This window comes from Periplaneta americana, chromosome 4 (assembly GCF_040183065.1).
Source record: "Periplaneta americana isolate PAMFEO1 chromosome 4, P.americana_PAMFEO1_priV1, whole genome shotgun sequence".
Taxonomy (NCBI): domain Eukaryota; kingdom Metazoa; phylum Arthropoda; class Insecta; order Blattodea; family Blattidae; genus Periplaneta; species Periplaneta americana.
The window spans coordinates 164,077,862-164,105,238 of record NC_091120.1 but is presented as its reverse complement, the minus strand read 5'-3'; the positions used below and the strand labels follow the sequence as shown (position 1 = coordinate 164,105,238).

The following is a 27,377-nucleotide window of genomic DNA, read 5'->3' as shown; positions in this document are numbered from 1 at the left end:
GTTCAACAGTGCATTATATATATACAAGGAACACCTAAGATATGCAAAAATTTATATTAGTTTTGCATATTCGTCATTACAGTCGTTCAAAACATGTTGATTTTGCATGACGACAATAAAAAGATGCAGTTGCATACGAATTATTGCCCTATTAATATCCCAATTACTGAAAGCATGTGAATGCAATGACACATGACTAACGATCAAGATTATTTTGTTCCAGAATATCGAGAGAGGGAACAAGAACTACCAGAAACAGAAGACACTCCACATCCATTGAGAGAAGTATCAGAACACATGCCACTTTCCGTGGCCAGGACCAGGCATAAGGACCAGGACCAGGACTACGACCAAGACCAGCAGGACCAACAAGACCAAGACAAAGACCAACGAGACCAACAAGACCAAGGCAATGACCAACATGGCCAACAAGACCAAGACCAACAAAACCAACAAGACCAAGATCAAGACGACCAAGACCAGGACCAACAAGACCAAGACCAAGACCATGACCAGCAAGACCAAGAGCAAGACCAAGACCCATTCACATACGAAGACCAAGACCAAAAAGACGACCAAGACGAAGACAAAGACCAAGTCCAAAAAGACGACCAAGTCCAAGAGCAAGACCAAGACCAAAAAGACGACCAAGACCAGCAAGACAACAAAGATCAAGACCAACAAGACGACGAAGACCAAGACCAAAAAGACGACCAAGACCAGCAAGACAACAAAGATCAAGACCAACAAGACGACGAAGACCAAGACCAAGACCAACAAGACGACCAAGACGAAATCCAACAAAACGACCAAGACCAAAACCAAGATCAAAAAGACGACAAAGACCAAGACCAACAAGACGACCAAAACCAAGACCAACAAGACGACCAAGACCAAGACAACGAAGACCAAGACCAACAAGACGACCAAGACCAAGACCAACAAGACGACCAAGACCAACAAGACGACCAAGACCAAGACCAAGACCAACAAGACTACGAAGACCAAAACGACCAAGACCAAGACCAACAAGACGACCAAGACCCAGGCCAAGAAGACAACCAAGATAAAGACCAACAAGACGACGAAGACCAAGACCAACAAGACGACCAAAACGATCAAGACCAAAAGGACGAACAAAGTCAAGACCAACAAGACGCCCAAAACCAAGAGCAACAAGACGACCAAGACCAACAAGACGACGAAAACCAGGACCAACAAGACGACCAAGAACAAGAACAAGACGACCAAGACCAAAACCAACAAGACGACCAAATCCAAGACCAACAAGACGACCAAGACCAAGAACAATACCAAGAGCAAGACCAAGACCAGGACGAACAAGACGACAATGAACAAGACGAAGACCAACAAGACGAAGAAGACCAAAACAAACAAGACGACCAACACCAAAACCAAGACCAACAAGACGACCAAGACCAACAAGACGTCCAAGACCAACAAGACGACCAAGACCAAGACCAACAAGACGACCAAGACCAACAAGACGACGAAGACCAAGACCAACAAGACGACCAAAACCAAGACCAACAAGACGACCAAGACCAAGACCAACAAGACGACCAAGAGCAAGAACAACAAGACGACCAAGACCAAGACCAACAAGACGACGAAGACCAAAACGACCAAGACCAAGACCAACAAGACGACGAAGACCAAAACGACCAAGACCAAGACCAACAAGACGACCAAGACCAAGAGCAAGAACAACAAGACGACCAAGACCCAGGCCAAGAAGACAACCAAGATAAAGACCAACAAGACGACGAAGACCAAGACCAAGACCAACAAGACGACCAAAACGATCAAGACCAAAAGGACGAACAAAGTCAAGACCAACAAGACGCCCAAAACCAAGAGCAACAAGACGACCAAGACCAACAAGACGACCAAAAACAAGAACAAGACGGCCAACACCAAAACCAACAAGACGACCAAATCCAAGACCAACAAGACGACCAAGACCAAGAACAATACCAAGAACAAGACCAAGACCAGGACGAACAGGACGACAAAGAACAAGACGAAGACCAACAAGACGAAGAAGACCAAGACAAACAAGACGACCAACACCAAAACCAAGACCAACAAGACGACCAAGACCAACAAAAAGACCAAGACAAAGAGAAAGAACAACAAGACAACCAAGACCAACAAGATGACCAAGACAAAGACCAAATACAAGACCAAGACCGACAAGACGACCAAGACCAAGACGACGACCAACAAGACTACCAAGATCAAGACCAAGCCCAACAAGACGACCAAGAAGGACAAGACGAAAAAGGCCAAGACCATGAAAAAGACGACCAAGACCGAGACCAAGAACAAGACCATGACCAACAAAACGACCAAGACCGAAACCAAGACCAACAAAACGACCAAGACAAAGACCGCGACCAACAAGTGGTCCAAGACAAACAAGATGACGAAAACCAAGACCAACAAGACGAAAAAGACCAGGACCAAACAGACGACAAAAACCAAGATCAAAACGAAGAACAAAAAGACGAACAAGACAACAAAGACCATGACCAAAACCAACTTGACGACCAAGACCAAGAAGACGACCAATACCGAGACCGAAACCAAGACCAAGAAAAACAAGGCGACAAAGACCAAGACCAAAAGCAACAAGACGACAAAGACCAACACGATGACCAAAACCGAGACCAACAAGATGACAAAGACCAACAAGACGACCAAGATCAACAAGACGACAAAGACCGAGATGAAAACCAAGAAGACGACCAATACCGAGACAGATACCGAGACACATACAGATACCAAGACGAAGACACATACAAATACAAAGGTCAAGACACATACACATACCATGACGAAGACACATACGCATACCGAAACCAAAACACACACACATACCGAGAACAGGACACATACATAAACCAAGATCATGCCACATACACATTCCTAGACCAAAACACATACACATACCGAGACAAAGACACATACACATACCTAGCACAAGACACAAACAGATACCGAGATCAAGAGTCATACACATACCAAGGACAAGACACATACATATACCGATACAAAGACAAATGCACATACCGAGAACAAGACACATATACATACCGAGAACAAGATACTTATACATATCGAGAACAAGACACATACACATACCGAGATCAAGACACATACACATTCCCATACCAAGACACATACACATACCAAGACCAACACACATACCAAGACCAAGACGCATACACATACCAAGATCAAGACCCATACACATACGAAGACCAAGACCAAGACACATATACATACCGAGACCAAGACACATACTCATACCGAGACCAAGACACATACAGATACCGAGACCATGAACAACAATGCGACCAAGACAGAGACAAAGACCAACAAGATGACCAAGACCATCAAGATGACCAGGACCATGTCCAAGAACTAGACCAACAACGCTACCAAGATCAAGGCGAAGACCAACAAGACGACAAAGACAAAAACCAAGACCAACAAGACGACCAAGACCAAGACGAAAACCAAGAAGACTACCAATACCGAGACAGACACCAAGACCAAAACCAACAAGACGGCAAAGTCCAACACGGTGACCAAAACCGAAAACAACAAGATGACAAAAACAAAGACCAAGACCAACAAGACGAACAATTTCATAGACGAAGACGAAGAAGACGACGGAGACGGTCACCAAGAAGAAGCCCAACAAGACGACCAAACCATGACCAACAAGACGACCAAGACCAACAAGACCAACAAGACGACCAAGACCAACAAGACGACCAAAACGAACAAGACGACAAAGGCCAAGTCCAAGACCAAGAAGACGACCAAAACCAAGACCAACAAAACGACCAAGACCTAGACCAAAACCAAGCCGAAGAACAAGACAGATATCCCATACCATACCAAGACCAATACCCACACACTAACACGTACCAAGACCAAGACGGATACACATACACATACCAAGACGAAGACACATTACCATACCAAGAACAAGTCACACTACAATACCAAGACCAAGACACATACACATACCAAGATCAAGACCCATACACATACCGAGACGAAGACACATACATATACCGAGAACAAGACACATACAGATACCAAGACGAAGGCACATACAAATACAAAGGTCAAGACACATACCATGACGAAGAGACATACCCATACCGAGACCAAAACACACACACATACCGAGAACAAGACACATACACATACCGAGAACAGGACAGATACACAAACCGAGATCATGCCACATACACATTCCTAGACCAAGAAAAATACATATACCGAGATCGAAACAAATACACATATCAAGACCGAGACACATACACATACCGATACAAAGACAAATGCACATACCGAGAACAAGACACATTTACATACCGAGAACAAGATACTTATACATATCGAGAACAAGACACATACACATTCCCATACCAAGACCGAGACACATACACATACCAAGACCAAGACGCATACACATACGTAGACCCAGATCCATACACATACCAAGACCAAGACACATATACATACCGAGACCAAGACACATACTCATACCGAGACCAAGACACATTCAGATACCGAGACCATGAACAACATCGCGACCAAGATAAAGACCAAGACCAACAAGATGACCAAGACCATCAAGATGACCAGGTCCATGTCCAAGAACAAGACCAACAAGACAACCAAGACCGAGACCAACAAGACGACCAAGACCAACAAGATGACGAAGACCAAGACCAACAAGACGACCAAGACGAAGACAAACAAGACGACCAAGACCAAGAGCAAGAACAACAAGACGACCAAGACCAAGACCAACAAGACGACAAAGACCAAGAACAACAAGACGACGAAGACCAAGACCAACAAGACGAACAAGAAGACCAAGACGAAGACCAACAAGATGACAATGACCAAGACCAACAAGACGACCAAGACCAAGAGCAACAACAACAAGACGACCAAGACCCAGAGCAAGAACAACAAGACGACCAAAACCAAGACCAACAATCCGACCAAAACCAAGACCAAAAAGACGACCAAGACCAAGACCAACAAGACGACAAAGACCAAGACCAAGAAGACGACCAAGACCAAGACCAACAAGTCGACGAAGACCAAGACCAACAAGACGACCAAGACCAAGACCAACAAGACCACGAAGACCAAGAGCAAGAACAACAAGACGACGAAGATCAATACCAACAACACGACCAAAACCAAGACCAACAAGACGACCAAGACCAAGACCAACAAGACGACGAAAACCAAGACATACAAGACGACAAAGACAAAAACCAAGACCAGCAAGACGACCAGGACCAAGACAAAAACCAAGAGGACTACCAATACCGAGACCGACACCAAGACCAACAAGACGACCAAGACCAAAACCAACAAGACGACGAAGACCAAGACCAACAAGACGACCAAGACCAACAAGACGACCAAGACCAAGACCAACAAGACGACAAAGACCAAGACCAACAAGACGACAAAGACCAAGACCAACAAGACGACCAAGACCAACAAGACGACGAAGACCAAGAGCAAGAACAACAAGACGACCAAGACCAACAAGGCGACAAAGATCAAGACCAACAAGACGACCAAAACCAAGACCAACAAGACGACCAAGACCAAGACCAACAAGACGACGAAGACCAAGACACACAAGACGACAAAGACAAAAACCAAGACCAGCAAGACGACCAGGACCAAGACAAAATCCAAGAGGACTACCAATACCGAGACCGACACCAAGACCAAGACCAACAAGACGACCAAGACCAAAACCAACGAGACGACAATGACAAAGACCAAAACCAACAAGACGACAAAGTCCAATACGGTGACCAAAACCGCAACCAACAAGATGACAAAGACAAAGACCAAGTCCAACAAGACAGTCAATTCGAAAAACGAAGACGAAGAAGACGAAGAAGACGACGGAGACGGTCACCAAGAAGAAGCCCAACAAGACGACGAAACCATGACCAACAAGACGACCAAAACGTCCAAGACGACAGAGACCAAGTCCAAGACCAACAAGATGACCAAGACCAAGACCAACATAATGACCAAAAAGACGACGAAGATCGAGACCGACAACATGACCAGTACCAATACCAACAAGACGACCAAGACCAAGATCAACAAAACGAGCAAGACCTAGACCAAAACCAAGTCCAAGAACAAGACACATATCCCAACCCATACCAAGACCAATACCAATACCAAGACCAAAACGCACACACATACACAGACCAAGTCCAAGACCGATACACATACAAATGCACATACCAAGACCAAGTCATATACACATACCAAGGAGAAGACACATTACAATACCAAGAACAAGTCACACTTCCATACCAAGACCAAGACACATACACATACCAAGATCAAGACTCATACACATACGAAGACCAAGAAGCATACATATACACATACCAAGACCAAGATCCATACACATACCTAGACCAAGACACAACCACATACAGAGACCAAGACACATACTCATACCGAGACAATGAACAAAAATTCGACCAAGACAACGACCAAAACCAACAAGTTTACCAAGACCATCAAGATGACCAGGACCATGTCCAAGAAGACCTACAAGTCAACCAAGACCGAGACCAACAAGATGACAAAGACCAAGACCAACATGGCGATCAATTTCAAAGACGAAGACGAACAAGACGACGGACACGGAGACGGAGACGGAGACGGTCACCAAGAAGCCCAACAAGACGACGAAACCATGACCAACAAGACGACAAAAACGAACAAGACGACCAAGACCAAGACCAAAAAAACGAGCAAGACCTAGACCAAAACCAAGTCCAAGAACAAGAGTGGTATCCCATCCCATACCAAGACCTAAACGCACACACATACACGTACCAAGTCCAAGACCGATACACATACAAATACACATACGAAGACGAAGTCATATACACATACCCAGACGAAGACACATTACCATACCAAGAACAAGTCACACTCCCATACCAAGACCAAGACACATACACAAACCAAGATCAAGACCGATACTCACACCGAGACCAAGACACATACAGATACCGAGACAATGATCAACAATGCAACCAAGACAAAGACCAAGACCAACAAGATGACAATGACCATCAAGATAAGCAGGACCACGTCCAAGAAAAAGACCAACAAGACAACCAAGACCGAGACCAACAAGACGACCAAGACCTAGACCAACAAGATGACGAAAACCAAGACCAACAAGACGACCAAGACGAAGACCAACAAGACGACCAAGACGAAGACCAAGAACAACAAGATGACCAAGACCAAGACCAACAAGACGACCAAGACCAACAAGACGACGAAGACCAAGACCAACAAGACGACCAAGACGAAGACCAACAAGATGACAATGACGAAGACCAACAAGACGATCAAGAACAAGAGCAAGAACAACAAGACGACCAAGACCAAGAGCAAGAAGAACAAGACGACGAAGACCAAAACCAACAAGACGACCAAAACCAAGACCAACAAGACGACCAAAACCAAGACCAACAAGACGACCAAGACCAAGACGACAAAGACCAAGAAGACGACCAAGACCAACAAGTCGAGGAAGACCAAGACCAACAAGACGACCAAGACCAAGACCAACAAGAGAACGAAGACCAAGAGCAAGAACAACAAGACGACCAAGACCAACAAGACGACGAAGATCAATACCAACAACACGACCAAAACCAACAAGACCAACAAGACGGCCAAGACCAAGACCAGCAAGATGACGAAGACCAAGACCAACAAGACGACCAAGACGAAGACCAACAAGACGACCAAGACCAAGAGCAAGAACAACAAGACGACCAAGACCAAGACCAACAAGACGACCAAGTCCAAAGCCAACAAGACGACGTAGACCTAGACCAACAAGACGCCCAAAACCAAGACCAACAAGACGACCAAGACGAAGACCAACAAGATGACAATGACCAAGACCAACAAGACGACCTAGACCAAGACCAACAAGACGACAAAGACCAAGACCATGAAGACGACCAAGACCAAGACCAACAAGTCGACGAAGACCAAGACCAACAAGACGACCAAGACCAAGACCAACAAGACAACGAAGACCAAGAGCAAGAACAACAAGACGACCAAGACCAACAAGCCGACGAAGATCAATACCAACAACACGACAAAAACCAACAAGACCAACAAGACGACCAAGACCAAGACCAACAAGATGACGAAGACCAAGACCAACAAGACGACCAAGACGAAGACCAACAAGACGACAAAGACCAAGAGCAAGAACAACAAGACGACCAAGAGCAAGACCAACAAGACGACCAAGACCAAGGCCAACAAGACGACGAAGACCAAGAACAACAAGACGCCCAAAACCAAGACCAACAAGACGACCAAGACGAAGACCAACAAGATGACAATGAGCAAGGCCAACAAGACGACCAAGACCAAGAGCAAGAACAACAAGACGACCAAGACCAACAAGACGACCAAGACCAAGAGCAAGAACAACAAGACGACGAAGACCAAAACCAACAAGACGACCAAAACCAAGACCAACAAGACGACCAAAACCAAGACCAACAAGACGACCAAGACCAAGACGACAAAGACCAAGAAGACGACCAAGACCAACAAGTCGAGGAAGACCAAGACCAACAAGACGACCAAGACCAAGACCAACAAGAGAACGAAGACCAAGAGCAAGAACAACAAGACGACCAAGACCAACAAGACGACGAAGATCAATACCAACAACACGACCAAAACCAACAAGACCAACAAGACGGCCAAGACCAAGACCAGCAAGATGACGAAGACCAAGACCAACAAGACGACCAAGACGAAGACCAACAAGACGACCAAGACCAAGAGCAAGAACAACAAGACGACCAAGACCAAGACCAACAAGACGACCAAGTCCAAAGCCAACAAGACGACGTAGACCTAGACCAACAAGACGCCCAAAACCAAGACCAACAAGACGACCAAGACGAAGACCAACAAGATGACAATGACCAAGACCAACAAGACGACCTAGACCAAGACCAACAAGACGACAAAGACCAAGACCATGAAGACGACCAAGACCAAGACCAACAAGTCGACGAAGACCAAGACCAACAAGACGACCAAGACCAACAAGACAACGAAGACCAAGAGCAAGAACAACAAGACGACCAAGACCAACAAGCCGACGAAGATCAATACCAACAACACGACAAAAACCAACAAGACCAACAAGACGACCAAGACCAAGACCAACAAGATGACGAAGACCAAGACCAACAAGACGACCAAGACGAAGACCAACAAGACGACAAAGACCAAGAGCAAGAACAACAAGACGACCAAGAGCAAGACCAACAAGACGACCAAGACCAAGGCCAACAAGACGACGAAGACCAAGAACAACAAGACGCCCAAAACCAAGACCAACAAGACGACCAAGACGAAGACCAACAAGATGACAATGAGCAAGGCCAACAAGACGACCAAGACCAAGAGCAAGAACAACAAGACGACCAAGACCAACAAGACGACCAAGACCAAGAGCAAGAACAACAAGACGACGAAGACCAAAACCAACAAGACGACCAAAACCAAGACCAACAAGACGACCAAAACCAAGACCAACAAGACGACAAAGACCTAGACCAAGAAGACGACCGAGACCAAGACCAAGAAGTCGACGAAGACCAAGACCAACAAGACGATCAAGACCAAGACGAACAAGACAACGAAGACCAAGAGCAAGAACAACAAGACGACGAAGATCAATACCAACAACACGACCAAGACCAACAAGACGACGAAGATCAATACCAACAACACGACCAAAACCAAGACCAACAAGACGACGAAGACCAAGACCAACAAGACGACGAAAACCAATACACACAAGACGACAAAGACAAAAACCAAGACCAGCAAGACGACCAGGACCAAGACAAAAAACAAGAGGACTACCAATACCGAGACCGACACCAAGACCAAGACCAACAAGACGACGAAGACCAAGAGCAAGAACAACAAGATCACCAAGACCAACAAGACGACAAAGATCAAGACCAACAAGACGACCAAAACCAAGACCAACAAGACGACCAAGACCAAGACCAACAAGACGACGAAGACCAAGACACACAAGACGACAAAGACAAAAATCAAGACCAGCAAGACGACCAGGACCAAGACAAAATCCAAGAGGACTACCAATACCGAGACCGACACCAAGACCAAGACCAACAAGACGACCAAGACCAAAACCAACGAGACGACAATGACAAAGACCAAAACCAACAAGACGACAAAGTCCAATACGGTGACCAAAACCGAAACCAACAAGATGACAAAGACAAAGATCAAGTCCAACAAGACAGTCAATTCGAAAAACGAAGACGAAGAAGACGAAGAAGACGACGGAGACGGTCACCAAGAAGAAGCCCAACAAGACGACGAAACCATGACCAACAAGACGACCAAAACGTCCAAGACGACAGAGACCAAGTCCAAGACCAACAAGATGACCAAGACCAAGACCAACATAATGACCAAAAAGACGACGAAGATCGAGACCGACAACATGACCAGTACCAATACCAACAAGACGACCAAGACCAAGATCAACAAAACGAGCAAGACCTAGACCAAAACCAAGTCCAAGAACAAGACACATATCCCAACCCATACCAAGACCAATACCAATACCAAGACCAAAACGCACACACATACACGGACCAAGTGCAAGACCGATACACATACAAATGCACATACCAAGACCAAGTCATATACACATACCAAGGAGAAGACACATTACAATACCAAGAACAAGTCACACTTCCATACCAAGACCAAGACACATACACATACCAAGATCAAGACTCATACACATACGAAGACCAAGAAGCATACATATACACATACCAAGACCAAGATCCATACACATACCTAGACCAAGACACAACCACATACAGAGACCAAGACACATACTCATACCGAGACAATGAACAAAAATTCGACCAAGACAACGACCAAAACCAACAAGTTTACCAAGACCATCAAGATGACCAGGACCATGTCCAAGAAGACATACAAGTCAACCAAGACCGAGACCAACAAGATGACAAAGACCAAGACCAACATGGCGATCAATTCCAAAGACGAAGACGAAGAAGACGACGGACACGGAGACGGAGACGGTCACCAAGAAGCCCAACAAGACGACGAAACCATGACCAACAAGACGACCAAAACGAACAAGACGACCAAGACCAAACAAACGAGCAAGACCTAGACCAAAACCAAGTCCAAGAACAAGAGTGGTATCCCATCCCATACCAAGACCTAAACGCACACACATACACGTACCAAGTCCAAGACCGATACACATACAAATACACATACGAAGACGAAGTCATATACACATACCCAGACGAAGACACATTACCATACCAAGAACAAGTCACACTCCCATACCAAGACCAAGACACATACACATACCAAGATCAAGACCCATACTCACACCGAGACCAAGACACATACAGATACCGAGACAATGAACAACAATGCGACCAAGACAAAGACCAAGACCAACAAGATGACAATGACCATCAAGATAAGCAGGACCACGTCCAAGAAAAAGACCAACAAGACAACCAAGACCGAGACCAACAAGACGACCAAGACCTAGACCAACAAGATGACGAAAACCAAGACCAACTAGACGACCAAGACGAAGACCAACAAGACGACCAAGAACAAGAGCTAGAACAACAACACGACCAAGACCAAGACCAACAAGACGACCAAGACCAAGACAAACAAGACGACGAAGACCAAGACGACCAAGACGAACAAGACGACGAAGACCAAGACCAACAAGACGCCCAAAACCAAGATCAACAAGACGACCAAGACGAAGACCAACAAGATGACAATGACCAAGACCAACAAGACGACCAAGATCAAGAGCAAGAACAACAAGACGACCAAGACCAAGAGCAAGAACAACAAGACGACGAAGACCAAAACCAACAAGACGACCAAAACCAAGACCAACAAGACGACCAAAACCAAGACCAACAAGACGACCAAGACCAAGACCAACAAGACGACAAAGACCAAGACCAAGAAGACGACCAAGACCAACAAGTCGACGAAGACCAAGACCAACAAGACGACCAAGACCAAGACCAACAAGAGAACGAAGACCAAGAGCAAGAACAACAAGACGACCAAGTCCAACAAGACGACGAAGATCAATACCAACAACACGACCAAAACCAACAAGACGGCCAAGACCAAGACCAGCAAGATGACGAAGACCAAGACCAACAAGACGACCAAGACGAAGACCAACAAGACGACCATGACGAAGACCAACAAGACGACCAAGACCAAGAGCAAGAACAACAAGACGACCAAGTCCAAGGCCAACAAGACGACGTAGACCTAGACCAACAAGACGCCCAAAACCAAGACCAACAAGACGACCAAGACGAAGACAAACAAGATGACAATGACCAAGACCAACAAGACGACCATGACCAAGACCAACAAGACGACAAAGACCAAGACCAAGAAGACGACCAAGACCAAGATCAACAAGTCGACGAAGACCAAGACCAACAAGACGACCAAGACCAACAAGACAACGAAGTCCAAGAGCAAGAGCAACAAGACGACCAAGACCAACAAGACGACGAAGATCAATACCAACAACACGACAAAAACCAACAAGACCAACAGGACCAACAAGATGACGAAGACCAAGACCAACAAGACGACCAAGACGAAGACCAACAAGACGTCCAAGACCAAGAGCAAGAACAACAAGACGACCAAGAGCAAGACCAACAAGACGACCAAGACCAAGACCACCAAGACGACCACGACCAAGACCAACAAGACAACGAAGACCAAGAGCAAGAAGAACAAGACGACCAAGACCAACAAGACGACGAAGATCAATACCAACAACACGACGAAAACCAACGAGACCAACAAGACGACCAAGACCAAGACCAACAAGATGACGAAGACCAAGACCAACAAGACGACCAAGACGAAGACCAAAAAGACGACCAAGTCCAAGAGCAAGAACAACAAGACGACCAAGAGCAAGACAAACAAGACGACCAAGACCAAGGCCAACAAGACGACGAAGACCAAGACCAACAAGACGCCCAAAACCAAGACCAACAAGACGACCAAGACGAAGCCCAACAAGATGACAATGAGCAAGGCCAACAAGACGACCAAGACCAAGAGCAAGAACAACAAGACGACCAAGACCAACAAGACGACCAAGACCAAGAGCAAGAACAACAAGACGACGAAGACCAAAACCAACAAGACGACCAAAACCAAGACCAACAAGACGCTCAAAACCAAGACCAACAAGACGACCAAGACCAAGACCAAGAAGACGACAAAGACCAAGACCAAAAAGACGACCAAGACCAAGACCAACAAGTCGACGAAGACCAACACCAACAAGACGATCAAGACCAAGACCAAGAAGACAACGAAGACCAAGAGCAAGAACAACAAGACGACCAAGACCAACAAGACGACGAAGATCAATACCAACAACACGACCAAAACCAAGACCAACAAGACGACCAAGACCAACACCATCAAGACGACGAAGACCAAGACACACAAGACGACAAAGACAAAAACCAAGACCAGCAAGACGACCAGGACCAAGACAAAAACCAAGAGGACTACCAATACCGAGACCGACACCAAGACCAAGACCAGCAAGACGACCAAGACCAAAACCAACAAGACGACGAAGACCAAGACCAACAAGGCACCCAAAACCAAGACCAACAAGTCGACCAAGACGAAGACCAACAAGATGACAATGACCAAGACCAACAAGACGACCAAGATCAAGAGCAAGAACAACAAGACGACCAAGACCAAGAGCAAGAACAACAAGACGACGAAGACCAAAACCAACAAGACGACCAAAACCAAGACCAACAAGACGACCAAAACCAAGACCAACAAGAGGACCAAGACCAACAAGACGACAAAGACCAAGACCAAGAAGACGACCAAGACCAACAAGTCGACGAAGACCAAGACCAACAAGACGACCAGGACCAAGACCAACAAGAGAACGAAGACCAAGACCAAGAACAACAAGACGACCAAGACCAACAAGACGACGAAGAACAATACCAACAACACGACCAAAACCAACAAGACCAACAAGACGGCCAAGACCAAGACCAGCAAGATGACGAAGACCAAGACCAACAAGACGACCAAGACGAAGACCAACAAGACGACCAAGACCAAGAGCAAGAACAACAAGACGACCAAGACCAAGACCAACAAGACGACCAAGTCCAAGGCCAACAAGACGACGTAGACCTAGACCAACAAGATGCCCAAAACCAAGACCAACAAGACGACCAAGACGAAGACCAACAAGATGACAATGACCAAGACCAACAAGACGACCAAGACCAAGACCAACAAGACGACAAAGACCAAGACCACGAAGACGACCAAGACCAAGATCAACAAGTCGACGAAGACCAAGACCAACAAGACAACGAAGACCAAGAGCAAGAGCAACAAGACGACCAAGACCAACAAGACGACGAAGATCAATACCAACAACACGACAAAAACCAACAAGACCAACAAGACGACCAAGACCAAGACCAACAAGATGACGAAGACCAAGACCAACAAGACGACCAAGACGAAGACCAACAAGACGACCAAGACCAAGAGCAAGAACAACAAGACGACCAAGACAAAGACAAACAAGACGACCAAGACCAAGACCAACAAGACAACGAAGACCAAGAGCAAGAAGAACAAGACAACCAAGACCAAAAAGACGACGAAGATCAATACCAACAACACGACAAAAACAAACAAGACCAACAAGACGACCAAGACCAACAAGATGACGAAAACCAAGACCAACAAGACGACCAAGACGAAGACCAACAAGACGACCAAGTCCAAGAGCAAGAACAACAAGACGACCAAGAGCAAGACCAACAAGACGACCAAGACCAAGGCCAACAAGACGACGAAGACCAAGACCAACAAGACGCCCAAAACCAAGACCAACAAGACGACCAAGACCAAGACAAAGAGCAAGAACAACAAGACGACCAAGTCCAAGGCCAACAAGACGACGTAGACATAGACCAACAAGACGCCCAAAACCAAGACCAACGAGACGACCAAGACGAAGACCAACAAGATGACAATGACCAAGACCAACAAGACGACCAAGACCAACAAGACGACAAAGACCAAGACCAAGAAGACGACCAAGACCAAGATCAACAAGTCGACGAAGACCAAGACCAACAAGACTACCAAGACCAACAAGACAACGAAGACCAAGAGCAACAAGACGACCAAGACCAACAAGACTACGAAGATCAATACCAACAACCAGACAAAAACCAACAAGACCAACAAGATGACCAAGACCAAGACCAACAAGATGACGAAGACCAAGACCAACAAGACGACCAAGACGAAGACCAACAAGACGACCAAGACCAAGAGCAAGGACAACAAGACGACCAAGAGCAAGACCTACAAGACGACCAAGACCAAGACCAACAAGACGACCAAGACCAAGACCAACAAGACAACGAATACCAAGAGCAAGAAGAACAAGACGACCAAGACCAACAAGACGACGAAGATCAATACCAACAACACGGCAAAAACCAACAAGACCAACAAGACGACCAAGACCAACAAGATGACGAAGACCAAGACCAACAAGACGACCAAGACGAAAACCAACAAGACGACCAAGTCCAAGAGCAAGAACAACAAGACGACCAAGAGCAAGACAAACAAGACGACCAAGACCAAGGCCAACAAGACGACGAAGACCAAGACCAACAAGACGCCCAAAACCAAGACGAACAAGACGACCAAGACGAAGACCAACAAGATGACAATGAGCAAGGCCAACAAGACGACCAAGACCAAGAGCAAGAACAACAAGACGACCAAGACCAACAAGACGACCAAGACCAAGAGCAAGAACAACAAGACGACGAAGACCAAAACCAACAAGACGACCAAAACCAAAACCTACAAGACGACCAAAACCAAGACCAACAAGACGACCAAGACCAAGACCAACAAGACGACAAAGACCAAGACCAAGAAGACGACCAAGACCAAGACCAACAAGTCGACGAAGACCAAGGCCAACAAGACGATCAAGACCAAGACCAAGAAGACAACGTAGACCAGGAGCAAGAACAACAAGACGACCAAGACCAACAAGACGACGAAGATCAATACCAACAACACGACCAAAACCAAGACCAACAAGACGACCAAGACCAAGACCAACAAGACAACGAAGACCAAGAGCAAGAGCAGCAAGACGACCAAGACCAACAAGACGACAAAGACCAAGACCAAGAAGACGACCAAGACCAACAAGTCGACGAAGACCAAGACCAACAAGACGACCAAGACCAAGACCAACAAGAGAACGAAGACCAAGAGCAAGAACAACAAGACGACCAAGACCAACAAGACGACGAAGATCAATACCAACAACACGACCAAAACCAACAAGACCAACAAGACGGCCAAGACCAAGACCAGCAAGATGACGAAGACCAAGACCAACAAGACGACCAAGACGAAGACCAACAAGACGACCAAGACCAAGAGCAAGAACAACATGACGACCAAGACCAACAAGACGACCAAGTCCAAGGCCAACAAGACGACGTAGACCTAGACCAACAAGATGCCCAAAACCAAGACCAACAAGACGACCAAGACGAAGACCAACAGGATGACAATGACCAAGACCAACAAGACGACCAAGACCAAGACCAACAAGACGACAAAGACCAAGACCAAGAAGACGACCAAGACCAAGATCAACAAGTCGACGAAGACCAAGACCAACAAGACGACCAAGACCAACAAGACAACGAAGACCAAGAGCAAGAGCAACAAGACGACCAAGACCAACAAGACGACGAAGATCAATACCAACAACACGACAAAAACCAACAAGACGACCAAGACCAAGACCAACAAGATGACGAAGACCAATACCAACAAGACGACCAAGACGAAGACCAACAAGACGACCAAGACCAAGAGCAAGAACAAGACGACCAAGACCAAGACAAACAAGACGACCAAGACCAAGACCAACAAGACAACGAAGACCAAGAGCAAGAAGAACAAGACGACCAAGACCAACAAGACGACGAAGATCAATACCAACAACACGACAAAAACAAACAAGACCAACAAGACGACCAAGACCAAGACCAACAAGATGACGAAGACCAAGACCAACAAGACGACCAAGACGAAGACCAACAAGACGACCAAGTCCAAGAGCAAGAACAACAAGACGACCAAGAGCAAGACGACCAAGACCAAGGCCAACAAGACGACGAAGACCAAGACCAACAAGACGCCCAAAACCAAGACCAACAAGACGACCAAGACGAAGACCAACAAGATGACAATGAGCAAGGCCAACAAGACGACCAAGACCAAGAGCAAGAACAACAAGACGACCAAGTCCAAGGCCAACAAGACGACGTAGACCTAGACCAACAAGACGCCCAAAACCAAGACCAACAAGACGACCAAGACGAAGACCAACAAGATGACAATGACCAAGACCAACAAGACGACAAAGACCAAGACCAAGAAGACGACCAAGACCAAGATCAACAAGTCGACGAAGACCAAGACCAACAAGACGACCAAGACCAACAAGACAACGAAGACCAAGAGCAAGAGCAACAAGACGACCAAGACCAACAAGACGACGAAGATCAATACCAACAACACGACAAAATCCAACAAGACCAACAAGACGACCAAGACCAAGACCAAGACCAACAAGATGACGAAGACCAAGACAAACAAGACGACCAAGACGAAGACCAACAAGACGACCAAGACCAAGAGCAAGGACAACAAGACGACCAAGAGCAAGACCAACAAGACGACCAAGACCAAGACAAACAAGACGACCAAGACCAAGACCAACAAGACAACGAAGAACAAGAGCAAGAAGAACAAGACGACCAAGACCAACAAGCCGACGAAGATCAATACCAACAACACGACAAAAACCAACAAGACCAACAAGACGACCAAGACCAACAAGATGACGAAGACCAAGACCAACAAGACGACCAAGACGAAGACCAACAATACGACCAAGTCCAAGAGCAAGAACAACAAGACGACCAAGAGCAAGACAGACAAGACGACCAAGACCAAGGCCAACAAGACGACGAAGACCAAGACCAAGAAGACGCCCAAAACCAAGACCAACAAGGCGACCAAGACGAAGACCAAAAAGATGACAATGAGCAAGGCCAACAAGACGACCAAGACCAAGAGCAAGAACAACAAGACGACCAAGACCAACAAGACGACCAAGACCAAGAGCAAGAACAACAAGACGACGAAGAACAAAACCAACAAGACGACCAAAACCAAGACCAACAAGACGACCAAAACCAAGACCAACAAGACGACCAAGACCAAGACCAAGAAGACGACCAAGACCAAGACCAACAAGTCGACGAAGACCAAGGCCAACAAGACGATCAAGACCAAGACCAAGAAGACAACGAAGACCAAGAGCAAGAACAACAAGACGACCAAGACCAACAAGACGACGAAGATCAATACCAACAACACGACCAAAACCAAGACCAACAAGATGACCAAGACCAAGACCAACAAGACGACGAAGACCAAGACACACAAGACGACAAAGACAAAAACCAAGACCAGCAAGACGACCAGGACCAAGACAAAAACCAAGAGGACTACCAATACCGAGACCGACACCAAGACCAAGACCAGCAAGACGACCAAGACCAAAACCAACAAGACGACGAAGACCAAGAGCAACAAGACGACCAAGACCAACACGACGAAGACCAAGACCAACAAGGCGCCCAAAACCAAGACCAAGAAGACGACCAAGACGAAGACCAACAAGATCACAATGACCAAGACCAACAAGACGACCAAGATCAAGAGGAAGAACAACAAGACGACCAAGACCAAGAGCAAGAACAACAAGACGACGAAGACCAAAACCAACAAGACGACCAAAACCAAGACCAACAAGACGACCAAAACCAAGACCAAGACCAACAAGACGACAAAGACCAAGACCAAGAAGGCGACCAAGACCAACAAGACGACGAAGCCCAAGACCAACAAGACGACCAAGACCAAGACCAACAAGAGAACGAAGACCAAGAGCAAGAACAAGACGACCAAGACCAACAAGACGACGAAGATCAATACCAACAACACGACCAAAACCAACAAGACCAACAAGACGGCCAAGACCAAGACCAGCAAGATGACGAAGACCAAGACCAACAAGACGATCAAGACGAAGACCAACAAGACGACCAAGACCTAGAGCAAGAACAACAAGACGACCAAGACCAAGACCAACAAGACGACCAAGTCCAAGGCCAACAAGACGACGTAGACCTAGACCAACAATACGCCCAAAACCAAGACCAACAAGACGACCAAGACGAAAACCAACAAGATGACAATGACCAAGACCAACAAGACGACAAAGACCAAGACCAAGAAGACGACCAAGACCAAGATGAACAAGTCGACGAAGACCAAGACCAACAATACGACCAAGACCAACAAGACAACGAAGACCAAGAGCAAGAGCAACAAGACGACCAAGACCAACAAGACGACGAAGATCAATACCAACAACACGACAAAAACCAACCAGACCAACAAGACGACCAATACCAAGACCAACAAGACGACCAAGACGAAGACCAACAAGACGACCAAGACGAAGAGCAAGAACAACAAGACGACCAAGACCAAGACCAACAAGACGACCAAGACCAAGACCAACAAGACAACGAAGACCAAGAGCAAGAAGAACAAGACGACCAAGACCAACAAGACGACGAAGATCAATACCAACAACACGACGAATACCAACAAGACCAACAAGACGACCAAGACCAAGACGAACAAGATGACGAAGACCAAGACCAACAAGACGACCAAGACGAAGACCAACAAGACGACCAAGTCCAAGAGCAAGAACAACAAGACGACCAAGAGCAAGACCAACAAGACGACCAAGACCAAGGCGAACAAGACGACGAAGACCAAGACCAACAAGACGCCCAAAACCAAGACCAACAAGACGACCAGGACGAAGACCAACAATATGACAATGAGCAAGGCCAACAAGACGACCAAGACCAAGAGCAAGAACAACGAGACTACCAAGACCAACAAGACGACCAAGACCAAGAGCAAGAACAAGACGACGAAGACCAAAACCAACAAGACGACCAAAATCAAGACCAACAAGACGACCAAAACCAAGACCAACAAGACGACCAAGACCATGACCAACAAGACGACAAAGACCAAGACCAAGAAGACGACCAAGACCAAGACCAACAAGTCGACGAAGACCAAGACCAACAAGACGATCAAGACCAAGACCAAGAAGACAACGAAGACCAAGAGCAAGAACAACAAGACGACCAAGACCAACAAGACGACGAAGATCAATACCAACAACACAACCAAGACCAAGACCAACAAGACGACCAAGACCAAGACCAACAAGACGACGAAGACCAAGACACACAAGACGACAAAGACAAAAACCAAGACCAGCACGACGACCAGGACCAAGACAAAAACCAAGAGGACTACCAATACCGAGACCGACACCAAGACCAAGATCAGCAAGACGACCAAGACCAACAAGACGACCAAGACCAAGACCAACAACACGACGAAGACCAAGACCAACAAGGCGCCCAAAACCAAGACCAACAAGACGACCAAGACCGAGACCAACAAGATGACAAAGACCAAGACCAACATGGCGATCAATTCCAAAGACGAAGTCGAAGAAGACGACGGACACGGAGACGGAGACGGAGACGGTCACCAAGAAGCCCAACAAGACGACGAAACCATGACCAACAAGACGACCAAAACGAACAAGACGACCAAGACCAAGACCAAAAAAACGAGCAAGACCTAGACCAAAACCAAGTCCAAGAACAAGAGTGGTATCCAATCCCATACCAAGACCTAAACGCACACACATACACGTACCAAGTCCAAGACCGATACACATACAAATACACATACGAAGACGAAGTCATATACACATACCCAGACGAAGACACATTACCATACCAAGAACAAGTCACACTCCCATACCAAGACCAAGACACATACACATACCAAGATCAAGACCCATACTCACACCGAGACCGAGACACATACAGATACCGAGACAATGAACAACAATGCGATCAAGACAAATACCAAGACCAACAAGATGACAATGACCATCAAGATAAGCAGGACCACGTCCAAGAACAAGACAACCAAGACCGAGACCAACAAGACGACCAAGACCATGACCAACAAGATGACGAAAACCAAGACCAACAAGACGACCAAGACGAAGACCAACAAGGCGACGAAGACCAAGAGCAAGAACAACAAGTCGACCAAGACCAAGACCAACAAGACGACCAAAACCAAGACCAACAATACGACAAAGACGAAGAGCAACAAGACGACGAAGACCAAGACCAACAAGACGACCAAGACCAAGAGCAAGTACAACAAGACGACCAAGACCAAGACCATCAAGACGGCCAAAACCAAGACCAACAACATCAAGACGACCAAGACCAAAACCAACAAGACGACCAAAACCAAGACGACCAAGACCTAGACCAACAAGACAACAAAGACCAAGACCAAGAAGACGATCAATACCAAGACCAACAAGTCGACGAAGACCAAGACGACCAAAACCAACAAGACGACGAAGACCAAGAGCAAGAACAACAAGACGACCAAGACCAACAAGACGACGAAGATCAAGACCAACAAGACGACCAAAACCAAGACCAACAAGACTACCAAAACCAAGACCAACAAGACGACGAAGACCAAGACACACAAGACGACAACAAAAACCAAGACCAGCAAGACGACCAGGACCAAGACAAAAACCAAGAGGACTACCAATACCGAGACCGACACCAAGACCAAGACCAACAAGACGACCAAGGCCAAAACCAACAAGACGACAATGACAAAGACCAAAACCAACAAGACGACAAAGTCCAATACGGTGGCCAAAACCGAAACCAACAAGATGACAAAGACAAAGACCAAGACCAACAAGACAGTCAATTCCAAAGACGAAGACGAAGAACACGACGGAGACGATCACCAAGAAGAAGCCCAAGAAGACGACGAAACCAAGACCAACAAAACGCCCAAAACCAACAAGACGACCAAAACGTCGAAGACGACAGAGACCAAGTCCAAGACCAACAAGATGACCAAGACCAAGACCAACATAATGACCAAGAAGACGACGAAGATCGAGACCGACAACATGACCAGTACCAATACCAACAAGACGACCAAGACCAAGATCAACAAAACGAGCAAGACCTAGACCAAAACCAAGTCCAAGAACAAGACACATATCCCAACCCATACCAAGACCAATACCAATACCAAGACCAAAACGCACACACATACACGGACCAAGTCCAAGATCGATACACATACAAATGCACATACCAAGACCAAGTCATATACATATACCAAGAAGAAGACACATTACCATACCAAGAACAAGTCACACTGCCATACCAAGTCCTAGACACATACACATTCCAAGATCAAGGCCCATACACATACGAAGAGCAAGAACCATACATATACACATACCAAGACCAAGATCCATACACATACCAAGACCAAGACACAATTACATACAGAGACCAAGACACATACTCATACCGAGACAATGAACAAAAATTCGACCAAGACAACGACCAAAACCAACAAGTTTACCAAGACCATCATGATGACCAGGACCATGTCCAAGAAGACCAACATGATCAATACCAATACCAACAAGACGACCAAGACCAAGACCAACAAAACGAGCAAGACCTAGACCAAAACCAAGTCCAAGAACAATACAGATATCCCATCCCATACCAAGACCAAAACGCACACACATACACGTACCAAGTCGAAGACCGTTACACATACAAATACACATACCAATACCAAGTCACATACACATATCCAGACGAAGACACGTTACCATTCCAAGGACAAGTCACACTACCATACCAAGACCAAGACACATACACATACCAAGATCAAGACCCATACACATACGAAGACCAAGAACCATACACATACCAAGACCAAGATCCATACACATACCAAGACCAAGACACAACCACATACAGAAACCAAGACACATACTCATACCGAGACCATGAACAAAAATTCGACCAAAACAATGACCAAAACCAACAAGTTTACCAAGACCATCAAGATGACCAGGACCATGTCCAAGAAGACCAACAAGTCAACCAAGACCGAGACCAACAAGATGACAAAGACCAAGACCAACAAGGCGTTCAATTCCAAAGACTAAGACGAAGAAGACGACGTAGACGGAGACGGTCACCAAGAAGCCCAACAAGACGACGAAACCATGACCAACAAGACAACCAACAAGACGACCAAAACGAAGAAGACGACAAAGACCAAGTCCAAGACCAACAAGATGACCAAGACCAAGACCAAGACCAACATAATGACCAAGAAGACGACGAAGATCGAGACCGAGAACATGACCAATACCAATACAAACAAGACGACCAAGACCAAGACCAAACAAACGAGCAAGACCTAGACCAAAACCAAGTTCAAGATCAAGACATGTATCCTATCCCATACCTAGACCAATACCAAGGCCAAAACGCACACACATACACGTACTACGTCCAAGACCGATACACATACAAATACACATACCAAGACCAAGTCATATACGCATACCCAGACGAAGACACATTACCATACCAAGAACAAGTCACACTCCCATACCAAGACCAAGACACATACACATACCAAGATCAAGTCCCATACTCACACCGAGACCAAGACACATACAGATACCGAGACAATGAACAACAATGCGACCAAGACAAAGACCAAGACCAACAAGATGACAGTGACCAGCAAGAGAAGCAGGACTACGTCCAAGAACAAGACCAACAAGACAACCAAGACCGAGACCAACAAGACGACCAAGACCGAGACCAACAAGACTACCAAGATCAAGGCGAAAACCAACAAGACGACAAAGACAAAAACCAAGACCAACAAGACGACCAAGACCAAGACGAAAACCAAGAAGACTACCAATACCGAGACCAACACCAAGACCAAGACCAACAAGACGTCGAAGACCAAAACCAACAAGACGACAAAGACAAAGACCAAAACCAACAAGACGACAAAGACAAAGACCAAAACCAACAAGACGACAAATTACAACACGGTGACCAAAGCAAAAACCAGCAAGATGACAAAGACAAAGACCAAGACCAACATGACTATCAATTCCAAATACGAAGACGAAGACGACGGAGACGGTCATCAAGAAGAAGCCCAACAAGACGACCAAACCATGACCAACAAGACGACCAAAACGAAACAGACAACAAAGACCAAGTCCAAGACCAACAAGATGACCAAGACCAAGACCAACATAATGACCAAGAAGACGACGATGATCGAGACCGAGAACATGACCAATACCAATACCAACAAGACGACCAAGACCAACCAGATAACCGAAACGATCAAGACGACAAAGACCAAGTCCAAGACCAACAAGATGAACAAGACCAAGACCAACATAATGACCAAGAAGACGACCATAACCAACACCAACAAAACGACCAAGCTCAAGAAGAAGACAGATATCCCATCGCTTACCAAGAACAATACCAAGACGAAAACCCTCACACATACACGTTCCAAGACCAAGCCCGATACACGTACACATATACATACCAAGACCAAAACATATGCACATACCAAGACGAAGACACATTACCATACCAGGAACAAGTCACACTACCATACCAAGACCAAGACACATACACATACCAAGATCAAGACCCATACACATACGAAGACCTAGACCCATACACATACACATACCAAGACGAAGATTCATGCACATACACATACCAAGACCAAGATCCATACACATACCAAGATCAATATCCATACACATACGAGGACCAAGACACATACACATACCAAGACCAAGATCAATACACATACCAAGATCAACACACAACCACACACAGAGACCAAGACACATACTCATACCGAGACCAAGACACATACAGATACCGAGATCATGAACGACAATGCGACCAACACAACGACCAAGACCAACAACATGACCAAGACCATCAAGATGACCAGGACCTTGTCCAAGAACAAGACCAACAAGTCAACCAAGACCAAGACCAACAAGAAGACAAAGACAAAGACCTACAAGGCGATCAATTCCAAAGACGAAGACGAAGGAGTCGACGGAGACGGAGGCGGTCACCAAAAAGAAGCCCAATAAGACGACCAAAAGGTGACCAACAAGACGACCAAGACCAACAAGACGACCAAAACGATCAAGACGACAAAGACCAAGTCCAAGACCAACAAGATGACCAAGACCAAGACCAACATAATGACCAAGAAGACGATGAAGATCGAGACCGAGAACATGACCAATACCAATACCAACAAGACGACCAATACCAAGGCCAACAAAATGACCACGACCTAGACCAAAACCAAGTCCAAGAAGAAGACAGAAATCCCATCCCATACCAAGACCGATACCAAGACCAAAACGCACACACGTACACGTTACAAGACCAAGACCGATACACGTACACATATACATACCAAGACCAAAACATATGCACATACCAATACGAAGACACATTACCATACCAAGAACAAGTCACACTACCATTTCAAGACCAAGACACATACACATACCAAGACCAAGACCCATACTCATACACATACCAAGACCAAGATACATATACATATACATACCAAGACAAAGACACAACCACATACAGAGACCAAGACATATACTCATACCGAGACCAAGACACATACAGATACCGAGACCATGAACAACAATGCCACCAAGACAAAGACCAAGACCAACAAGATGACCAAGACCATGAAGATGACCAGGACCATGTCCAAGAACAAGACCAACAAGACAACCAAGACCGAGACCAACAGTACGACCAAGACCAACAAGACTACCAAGATCAAGGCGAAGGCCAACAACACGACAAAGACAAAAACCAAGACCAGCAAGACAACCAGGACCAAGACAAAAACCAAGAAGACTACCAATACCGAGACCGACACCAAGACCAACAACATGACCAATACCAAAACCAACAAGACGACAATGACAAAGACCTAAACCAACAAGACGACAAAATCCAATACGGTGACCAAAACCGAAACCAACAAGATGACAAAGACAAAGACCAAGACCAACAAAACAGTCAATTCCAAAGACGAAGACGAAGAAGACGACGGAGACGGAGACGGTCACGGAGAAGAAGCCCAACAAGACGACGAAACCATGACCAACAAGACGACCAAAGCGTCCAAGACGACAAAGGCCAAGTCTAAGACCAACAATATGACCAAGACTAAGACCGACATAATGACCAAGAATACGACGAAGATTGAGACCGAGAACATGACCAATACCAAAACCAACAAGACGACCAAATCCAAGACCAACAAGACGACCAAGACCAACAAGACGACCAAGATCAAGAACAATACCAAGAACAAGACCAAGACCAGGACGAACAAGGCGACAAAGAACAAGACGAAGACCAACAAGACGAAGAAGACCAAGACAAACAAGACGACCAACACAAAAACCAAGACCAACAAGACGACCAAGACAAAGACCAAGACAATCACGACGACCAAGACCAAGACCAACAAAAAGACCAAGACAAAGAGTATGAACAACAAGACTACCAAGACCAACAAGATGACCAAGACAAAGACCAAATTCAAGACCAAGACCAACAAGACGACCAAGACCAAGACGACGACCAACAAGACTATCATGACCATGGCCAACAAGACGACCAAGAAGAACAAGACGAAAAAGACCAAGACCGAGACGGACACCGAGACCAAGAACAAGACCATGACCAACAAAACGACCAAGACAAAGACCGAGACCAACAAGTGGTCCAAGACAAACAAGATGACAAAAACGAAGACCAACAAGACGAAAAAGACCAGGACCAAACAGACGACAAAAACCAAGACCA

General features: G+C 45.9%; 1 protein-coding gene across 1 annotated transcript in view; it reads left to right on the top strand.

Moving 5' to 3' along the window:
* LOC138698385 (titin homolog) overlaps positions 1-26,838 on the top strand; it is a 55,802-nt gene extending 28,964 nt beyond the window's left edge. The window contains exon 3 of the mRNA XM_069824256.1: positions 224-26,838. Within this exon, the coding sequence (XP_069680357.1) occupies positions 224-26,712 (26,489 nt within the window). The 3' untranslated portion in view covers positions 26,713-26,838. The remainder of the gene's footprint in view (positions 1-223) is intronic.
* Positions 26,839-27,377: the final 539 nt, after the last annotated feature.